At 49.7% G+C, this 10,449-nt stretch overlaps 1 protein-coding gene across 1 annotated transcript; it reads right to left on the reverse strand.

Moving 5' to 3' along the window:
- On the reverse strand, nt 1–8,359 carry LOC131898568 (2'-5'-oligoadenylate synthase 1A-like). Its single transcript, XM_059249758.1, has 6 exons — nt 8,169–8,359; nt 6,755–7,043; nt 3,988–4,172; nt 2,414–2,646; nt 1,577–1,730; nt 1–24 (listed from the first exon to the last, which is right to left on the reverse strand). The coding sequence occupies exons 1-6, from the start codon at nt 8,349–8,351 to the stop codon at nt 1–3; spliced, it is 1,068 nt and encodes a 355-aa protein (XP_059105741.1). The 5' UTR covers nt 8,352–8,359.
- Between the last annotated feature and the right edge of the window lie 2,090 nt (nt 8,360–10,449).

The following is a 10,449-nucleotide window of genomic DNA, read 5'->3' on the forward strand; positions in this document are numbered from 1 at the left end:
TTACATTGGCACAGGAACTTCGGTCTGTAATAGAAAACATACAATCATGTTACGAGCCCACATATCACTTGGAAGGGTATGCAAATGAGCTCTGAGAGTGGGCACCATGACTGGCAACCAGAGCCCGTCAGGAAAAGGGACAGCATATATCCATTGGGACGATGGCCATCAGGACTTTTGGGGGGTGAGCACATTGAAGATGCATGTAGCCCCACCTGAGGTCCCCTCATTCAGGAACAGATTTGCCAAATGGGAGAAAGTACCTAGCCACCTGTGCGCTGTGTGACAGTCCTGGAGGCCATAGCAGCCACAGCCACCTCCCTCCTGGGTCCCTTCTCCTTTCCTTCCTGACCTTCTGAGGTTTGCTTCCCACATGCCCGCACCCATACGAAGCTCCATTCTTAGATCACACATGACCTCATCTGTTCCCTAGCATCAGAAAGTCCCCTGCCCTAGGAAGGGAAAGTCCAAGTGCAGGTCCCTCTGCACCACTTTGTCTGTGGCACAGCCCCCCCCCCCAGAGTCCCAAGGACCCTATGACAACAAGACAGAAAAGATAGGCTGCTTCCTGGACCTGAGCACTGGCTTCAGAGTCCACGGGAATCCCAGCGCCACCACTCCTTAGCTGAGCATCCCTGAGCCGGTGGCTTCAGCTTGCATATCCTCCTGACTCTCCCTTCTGTCCTGTGTGTGTGTGTGTGTGTGTTTCTGTATGTATATGTGTGTATTTGTGTGTGTGCAAAAAACAGAGAACGCTATTTTCCTCGAGAGCTGTCCACCTTGGCACTGGACTGGAACTCACCAAGGAGACTATGCTCCCTCATCAGCCTGTGCAGGGATCTTGCTGTCCATGCACTGGAATGTCAAGGGCACATCTCCTTGTTTGGCTTTTTTACATGTGTCTGGGGATGATATTAGTCTCCTCATCCCTACTTACGTAGCAGGTGTTTTATTGACTGAGCCATATTCCAGGCCCTGAGCCTTCTCGGCTCATCAGAAAGAGAAGGATGTTATTAAGTACACCTTGTAGAGGACTAGTGAGGATCCAGTGAGTTATTGTATGATAGAGAACACAGGATGAGCATGTGTGAGGATCTAGTGAGTTACTGTATGATAAAGAACACAGGATGAGCATGTATGAGGATCCAGTGAGTTACTGTATGATAAAGGACACAGGATGAGCATGTGTGAGGATCTAGTGAGTTACTGTATGATAAAGGACACAGGATGAGCATGTGTGAGGATCTAGTGAGTTACTGTATGATAAAAAGCACAGGATGAACATGTGTGCAGATCCAGTGAATTATCATATGATAAAGAGCAGAAGACGGAGCCTGAGCATGAAGCAGACACTCAGCGCAGAGGCTGTCATTCCTTAGGACACTGAGTGACAGGAACTCTGCAGAGGTGAAGTGACAATCTCTGAGGACAGAGTGACTGAGAAGCATGCAGTGTGGCAGGACAACCTACAAACCTGGGCACCTTTGGGAAGACCACATGCTTGTTTGAATATTCTCCCAATAGATGGAGTGACCAAAGCTGTGTGCAAGGGGACAGGATGATGACAGGTTCTCACCGGCACATCCCAGGAGCGCACTCGGGAACCATCCCAATTTCTAAAGCATGGGTAATCCAGCCAGGCCATAGCCTCTCCAGCCAGTTGCTGCCAGGCTTCTGGGTTCCCACCAGCCACGTTCCCTGTTGGGTCAGCAGGGTCCAGGATCACAGGCCTGCAGAGCAACATTCAGAGAGGGAATTGACCAGCTGCCCAGTGTCCTAGGAACAACTGCACAGGGGCAGTGGAGGAGCCCAGCAGAGCACCTCTATCCAAATTTGTCCTGAACCCTGTCCCATGCATAGAGCAAGCCTGGAGGGATCCTTGCCCATGACCAGGGAGGCCTGGGTTCAAATTGTCTGCTCTTTATTAGCTGTGTGTCCTGGGGCAGGTCCCTCAGTCTCTCTAATCTGTGTAATGATGAGAGTTGAACCAGCCAGTCTCAAAAGATGGGGTATGAAGGCTGAAGACAACGCAGGATCAAGACAGGTCCTTTCCTCTGGTGACAATTTTGCTGTATTGTTTATAGTTAATTATTACAGCCCTGTTCTGTGCCTCACAGCCCTTATGATACTGTTACAGCTACAAGATCTCAGTTCCTGCTCCATGGACACCCCCTCCCTCTCCTGTTTGGGTCTGGACAAGGTCAGAGCCTTGATCTCCTCATCTGCAGACAGGAGAGCCCACCACCCCCTCCCAGGACTGGTGGTCCTCATGTCAATCAGGTCACAGCAGGACAGGGACCAGCACAGTGACAGGAAAGAAAATACTCCATTGACCTGGGGCTCCCACCTTCCCTTTCAACTGCTGCAGCCTGGTCCTCCCTGTCGGGAGGTAAGCCATGAGGGGACATGCTACCTGGCTCCTCTGAGCTGTCTGTGCAGGTAGTCAGAGATGTATTGGTGTTGAAAGTCATAATACACTGTCCAGTATATTCGAAGCTGCCTGTACTTGGTGACCAATTCCAAGACTGTCCGGAAGCCCTGAGCTGTGTTGAATTCAGTGACTCCACTCCCACATTCCCAGGCATAGACTGTGAGCAGCTCCAGGGCATACTTGGGGGGCAGCGGCTTCCTCGGCTTCTCCTTACACTGAGAAGAGAAAGGCAATGAGAAAAATGGTCTGTCAGTCAGCTGTTGTGACCACTTCTCACGGGGTCAATTCAACTGCCACCTGATGTTGTCATTACAGGTTTATTGGCACACACCCACACGTTCATGTAGATTCAGCTAATGGATGCTCCTGTACTATAGCCAAACGCTGAGAGGTTGAGATGGAGACTGTGTGGTCCACAAAGACTGAGCTTTTACCAGCAGGCACAGGAGGAATCATGACAGCTTTAGTGACAGCCAGGGAATGAGAGTGGGTGTGGGATAGTAATGATGCTCACTCTTGAAGGTTTTATCACAGGCTCTGAAATAACTAGAGGCAAGGGAGACAGCTCAGTGTCTGAAGGGTTCTCCTCTCCTTGCAAGGGTAATAACTAGTGCTCAGATCCCCAGCAGGCACATGAATGTCAGGCTTGTGAGGGAGCTGACTCATTATCCCAGCCCAAGTGGATGGACATGGGGGTTCCCAGGACTAGATGAAGGTCCAGAGCTGCTGGTTCAGCACACTGTGGGTTCAAGTGTGAGATCCTGCTTGGATATAAAAGGTGGAGAGTGATTCAGGACCTGGCATCACTCTCTGGTTTCCACATGCTTATGTACACACACACACACACACACACACACACACACACACACACACACACACACACAGGCATGTGCTCCCATGAACAGGTATACATAAACACACACCATATATATCTCGCACATACACTCGCACATACATCAAACCTTCAGAAATATTGCAGGATAGATGTTTAAAGCAACCATAGCTTGACACATCAGGAAAATCAAAGCCATAGTAAGCAGCAGTGCATGTTAAAAAAAAAACAAACTAACTTGAGATCTACAGATCAAGTTGGGTGTGATGGTGCACACCTTTTATCCCAGCGTTAGGAGGCAGAGGTAGGCAGATCTGTGAGTTCAAGGCCAGCCTGGTCAACATAGTGATTTTTAGGACACCCAGAGCTACATCGTGAGATCCTGTCTCAAAATAACAGAAGAAAGAAAGAGAAAGAGAAATCCTAAGATCAAAATGACATGTTAACAATGAATTAGATGCAGCTGAAGAGTGAGTTAGTTGACTGGAAACTGGACTAGAAGAAATTACTCATAACAATCATGGAAAGTCCTTCCTCCCAGGTCCTCTCTCCTCCTCCTCCTCCTCCCTCCCTTGACTTCCCATCACCTCTCGATTCTCTCTCTTCTCTCCCCACCACTCCTTCCCTTCCCCCTTGCTCCTCATCTTTCCTCCTCTTCATCACCCCTTCCATCCTCCACCCCATGTATAGACAGGGCTCATGGCAGGTGGGCCAGATGCCATACCAGTTGGTACCAGTGCTTGACCAGGCGGATGAGACTCTTCAGCTTGGCTGGACGATCCTTTAGGAAGTTTCTCTGGAGCTCTGTGAAGCAGGTGGAGAACTCACCCCCCCTCCCCAGGGAGATGCACTCCCTGATGAGCTTGGTGTAGATTTGGGGGTCAGGCTTCTTGCCTGTGCAGACAATACCTGTAATTGAGGCTTCAATCAGTTAAAAGTTCCAGTTCTTCTCTGAGGTTCTTTGGTCTATGTGGGGTGACAAGCTCGTAGGCTGTGGAGTTCAGGGAACAGGGCAGAGTTTTACCACAGCAAGCATCACTCCTGGTATAGCCATGCAACCCACCATACCTCAGGTCTGCATACACCATGTGGCCCTGGAAAGTCCCTGTCATTTACTGGTCCTTCCTCACAGGCCAGAGACAGTGGTGGGTGGAAACAGCACACTGAGGTCACACACAAGAGAGCTGCAGGGTCATCTAATAATGGCTAACCATGCTCTGGTGTCCAGTATCTTCTGCATGGGGCTTGTTGTGTGTGTGTGTGTGTGTGTGTGTGTGTGTGTGTGTGTACACTCCTGCTTGTGTCAGAGTTTACCATGGAGCAGTTTGCTGCATTCATATATCATGTGTCTCGTACTTACAGTTTCTCTGCCCTGTTTTTGGATGGTGTTTGTGTCTATTTGAGAAGAAGTATACACATATGTTAAGAGGCCAGAGGAAGACACAAGGTGTCTCCCTTTATAGTTCATCACCTTATCTCCTTTGAGGCAGGGTCTCTTAGTGAACGTGGAGCTTGGCTGGCATCCAGCAGGCCAGAGATTCTCCTGTCTCTGGAAATATAGGGCCTGTATTAGAGGTCAATGTGTGGTCCTTTCTGTTTAGGTGTGTGTTGGGGATTTGAACTCAGGTCCTCACAGTTGTGCAGCAATTGCCCTTATCCACTGAGCTGTTTCCCCCGGCACTGTGTGTTTTCACTGCGTGATTTTCCGAAGTCCCGAACTTAATATCATGTAGTTTTGTTAGTCCAAGTCCGGAGAGCAGTAGGGTATTTGTGTGTGTCCTGAACTTGTAGAGTGGATAGGCAGCAGATTAAAGAATACATGTGGGTGTGTGTCGGTGTGTGGGTGCATGTGCACACTTGAGCAGACTAGACAGGCAGCAGGCTGTGTCTTAGGTATGCTGAGGTGTGTGACTATGGCTGCAGCAGGTCATACCATCAGGCTTTGATGCTGGCACAGGGCAAAATCACCTACTGATGGAGTTGAAGACACGCCCATTCAATCAGTGAACTAAGAGTGTCTCAAGTGTTTATTTTCAATTTAAGGTCTACCACACAGTAGAGCTCATCGGAAGAGTCATCGTGGGTAGGGTTGTGGCAGGTGTCCTCTCTTGGGCTGTCCCCCACACTGTCATTTCCCAGGGGGTCCTTCTGAGATGACACTGCTTCCCCACTGAAGAACTGCTGAGGCTGGGGAAGTCCATGACCAAGACAGACTTCTGGTGAGCAGCCCTCCCAGCTCATTTCTGGGTCATCCCTTCTGGCCCCTCCACTCAGCAGGGTTCTAAGCCCCCTGAAGCTTCCCACAGCATGCTGCCCTGCTCCTGTTCCCAGGCTGGCCTCTCATTCCCTGCTGCCTGAGACTCTGCACTGTGTCCATGGCTCTCCTAAGCCAAAGGCAGTGGCCTTGTCTCTAAACTAATGACAGCAGTTCTCACAGTGGCCAGCAGGGGGTGCTGTGTCCCCCAGATGTAAAGCCTCAAGTCCCCAAGCTCCTGTTCCTTCAGAGGTGTTTCTGGTTGTCTTTGGGTAAAGTAGGGCAATTTGTAATTTTGGAGCACACATAGTAATACACACACACACACACACACACACACACACACACACACACACTCACACAGGTCTCAGCACAGGTCTGAGGTTTCCTTCTCTTTCACAGAAGATGCAACAAATGTTAATTTTTAGATAAATATCTGTTGCACTTTCAGTGACATAGAATTTCCACACTCAATCAAAAGGAGAGGTGATTGCCCTGCCCTTGTTCTGTATGACGCCCCTGGGTCTGGGGAGACGGCTCTGTGGGTAAAGGCCTTGATAGGTGGTAAGTATAAGAACCCCAAATCAGATTCCCAGCACCCACATGAAAATATGATGGGAGGGGGGTCCACACCTGACATCTCCATGCTGAGGAGGTGGAGACAGGAAGATTCTCAGGCTCACTCTCTGATCTGATAGGTGGATAAGCCAGCTCCAGGTCAAAGGTCAACCTATCTCCAAGCAAAGAAGCAAACAAACCAACCAATAAACAAACCAGGCTGTCTTGTAGGGAGTGGAGGAAGCCTGAGTGAATTCCTGAATGTATCTGAGTATATTTGTTTACAGCCTGGGAGTCCTGTCCTACAGACACCTCCTATGAGACTAGGCAACCCCTCCTGCACCTGTGCTGTCCCTAATAAACACGCTGAGGCTCCAGGTTGCCCGAGGTTGTGGGTGCAGCTCCATCAGAGCACACACCCCACCTGACCCCAGCTGCATGCTGCAAGAGCCATGAAGGTGGGCCAGCAAACTCCAGGTCAACCTCTCAAAAAGGCAGGTTCCTAAGTAACCGACATCCAGGACTGGCCTCTGGTCTCTACCCACACCTGCAAATGTGCTCAGGTCTGCACACATGTGAACACCGCCCCACACAGACATACACACATACACACACACACAGAAACAGAGGAGAGGATGAAGGCACACGGAGGGGCCGGCTGAGGCTCTGACTCGCTTACCCAGGACATCATAGGCCGGTAGCACATCAAACTCCACTTCCTGTTGAAGCTGGGGGGAGCTCAGCTTGAAGCTGAGTACCCGAGGGTTGGACCACGGTGAACTCTGGACCTCAAACCTCACTCCTGTAGGTCTCTCACGCTGTAACTTATACAGTTGGTTCTTAATTTCCTGGATGAACTCTCCGCGTAGGTTTAATTGATCCTCAAAGCAGGTGAGATTGTTAAGGAATACCACCAGGTCAGCGTCCGACTTGCCCTTGAGAGCAGTTCCTTTGCCTGAGGAGCCGCCCTGAAAGACAAGGATGAGAATGACAGAGCCTTGCCCAGCAGTCCAGACCCTCAGCAGCCTGAGGTCCACCACCCAGGGCGATGGATGGATAGAGAAAGCCGGCACATACAAAGTGGAATACTAGTCAGCACTGAAGAGTGAAATCAGGATCTATGTAAGAAAATAGATGGTTCTGGATCTCCTCCTGTACAAGAGATAAGCCAGACTCAGAAGGGTGAACATCAGTGTTTATCTGTGGGGTCTAGATTTAAATCTCTCTCTCTCTCCTCTCTCTCTCTCTCTCTCTCTCTCTCTCTCTCTCTCTCTCTCTGTGTGTGTGTGTGTGTGTGTGTGTGTGTGTGTGTGTGTGTGTGTGTGTGATGATAGATGGGGGACTAAGAGGAGGTAAGGGAGGGGGTCTAAAGGAACTGAAGATGAAGGGAGGGTAATGGGGGAGACAAATAGCACATTTTCTCTCATGCAGATTCTAGATCTACCTGCACACAGGTGACATGCAATCGGAGAGTGACCCTCCGGGGGACGTCAGTGTGGGGAATAAAGGACAGGATGGTAGTGGGTGAGAGGAGACGGTGAGTAAACTAACACGGGTTTATGAAACTATAGCCAAGATCCCCGTTGTTAGCAGAATGTTAAGAGGAATACACTAAACTTACACCACATGCTTTCACGAAGATGCCTGTAACAGTATTAAAAAGTCACAGAACAAAAGCTTAAATTTAGAGAATTGAATTAAAAAAGAGAAAGATTCTGAGAAAATAATAATACTGAGGAGAGCCTCCCTAAATAAAATGCTGCGCACACTCACTAACACACTGCACACCCCACAGAGTGGAGCTGGCATTACAAACTGACATTTCAGTGGCCGTCACAGTGACTGGGAGTGAGGTACTGATGTCATGTTGTCTCATTTCACAGATGGGGAACCTGGACAGTAAGGTTCCATCAGTCCAGTCATCCAGCAGGTGGGGGCGCTGTTCTGTTCTCTACCCTGTTCCACAGCTGGGTGCCCATGAGAACACTGGGACACAGAGAAGGTAGGTAACCCACTCCCACTCAGGGCTGCAGCCTGGCTCCTGAGGGTTCTCTCCCTCCCCATCCGGTCAGCTCAGGCTGAGGGGGGCTCACCTTCACCACCTTGGAGACCCTCACAGGGTGGGCAGAACCTCGGAAGCATCTCTCCTTCAGGAAATCACATATGATGTTGATGGCCCTTTTGACCTCATCACGGAATCTGGTGTTGGGAAGGAGGTTGTTCTCTATGAACTTGTCCAGATCCCTGGCCGGGGTGCTGCTGAGTTTCTCCGCCATCCTGGGGCCAGGAGTGTTTTCTGTCTGCAGCTGCCTCTGGGGCCAGCCTCACCTTATAGCCACAGCTAGTTTCTGTTTCCCAGGAAGGGCGGGGCTATGCAATCAGGCTTCTGCATCTGTGGTCTAAGGCTCCTGGGATCCCTGACACAATGATGTTTACCACCAGGGCAGTTATTTTTAATTATTGGTGATAATACCCTACAGGAAGCATTTTAAACATATTAGTTTGGTTTTTTTTCCTTCTTGGTCATCTGTTGTTATTGAAGAAAAATGGTCTTTAGTCGCTCAGACATTGAACTCTAATGCACACATGTCACTAAAGGTGAAAGAGCAAGTGAGAAACATCCAGAAGATGTCTGGCACTCAGTTCCACCACTGCTGTGGTGGGTGTGTGAGAGGTGACTGGTTCACACCAGGACATGATAATGAGCTGTCTGCCCAGGCCATGGCTAGCTTGAAGTTCAGCCTTCAGGTCTCACTGTTCCCTGGGTTCTCAGGTGCACACCCATGTGGCCGTCATCCAAGGCATCATCCACAACAGTTTCACTGCCCACAAACCCCTACCCCATCTGTCCATCATGAAGAATGAAGGGTTTATATTTCTTTAATGTGGGATCTCACTATGTTGCCCAGGATAGTTGTGAACTTGGGAATCTTCAGCTTTGGCCTCCCGAGTACTGCAGTTTCAGGGGTATGCACCTCTGCCCAGCTGTGACCACCTGCATTATCAGTCAATTGCCAAACTCCAATAATGTAGAGTGTTGACTAACCCAGGACTTATCACCAGGAGAGACAAGCTTGTGTCCATGCTAAAGTCTCCCTGCCCAGCAGGAGTGGATGTTTATCATGGCAGGTGGTCCACACTTGTGTTCCCAAGTCCTGGGAGGCCAACACAGAAGATGAAGAGTTTGAGGCCAGCCTGGGCTACATGATGAGACCCTATCTCAAAAAAACAGAAAAACAAACACACACAAATACACACACACAGAAACACACACACACACACACACACACACACACACACACACACATCCTGAGTCACTGTTGGAATCACTGCAGAGAGCAAGGAATGGAAGACTGAGAAAATAACTGGAACATTGGCTCTGCTCATGGTTATGGCCACGAGCTGAGGTGGCTTTAAGGGACTTTATTTTTGAAGCAGCAGGAAGCTGTGACTGTGTCATTCAGGTCAGAAGCCTGCCCTCAGGTAAACACAGTCTTCATGGCCTGGTTGGTAACAGAGGTCCCTTGGTTGACCCTGATCTGGTAGTTTGAATGTACTGGCTCTTCTCAATTCACAAAGAGTGGCACTATTAGGAGGTGTGGCCTTGTTGGAGGACGTGTGTCACTGCGGAGGTGAGCTTTGAGGTCTCAGATGCTCATCACACTGGCCAGAGTTACAGTCCACTTCCTGTTGCCTTCTGATGAAGATGTGGCCAGCACCATGTCTGCCTGCATGCTGCCATGCTCCCCACCAGGGTGATAATGGACTGAACCCCTGAACAGTAAGACACCCAAACTAAACGTTCCCTTTATAAGAGTTGCTGTGGTCATGGTGTCTCTTCACACAATAGAAACCCTAAGACACTGACCATGCCTGAGGAAACTGTGATGCTGAAGGCCCCTCACATAGGTCCTAGGATGGGATGATAAGAGACCAGCTGAGGGCCCTGAGCAGATCTGGGTGAGGGTCAAGCTAATTATACTTTAGAATATCATATTACATTATCTCATGTGTGTGAATTTGGGGGTCAGAGGACAACTTGTAGGTGTGGGCCTCTCTCTTCTGCATGTGGGTCCCAGGATCAAACTCAGGACATCGGGCTTGTCAACAAACACCTGTTCCCTCAGAGCCTTCTCACTGACCCTTTTTGTTGTTGTACAGGATCTCATAGCAAAATAGGCCAAGTTAGCCTTCAACTTATAGCCATCCTCCTGCCTCAGCACCCTGAATGCTGGGATTATACTGTGCCATTATGCCCAGATCGTCTCTCCACTTCCACACACTCCTGTGTGTCTTAAAGAGATCTGATGTATCACTCAGCCCAATGATGCCAATGGCCCTGGCCACCCTGACTGAGCCAGGGAGTGCCCAGGT

Source organism: Peromyscus eremicus, chromosome 23, assembly GCF_949786415.1.
Source record: "Peromyscus eremicus chromosome 23, PerEre_H2_v1, whole genome shotgun sequence".
Classification (NCBI taxonomy): Eukaryota; Metazoa; Chordata; class Mammalia; order Rodentia; family Cricetidae; genus Peromyscus; species Peromyscus eremicus.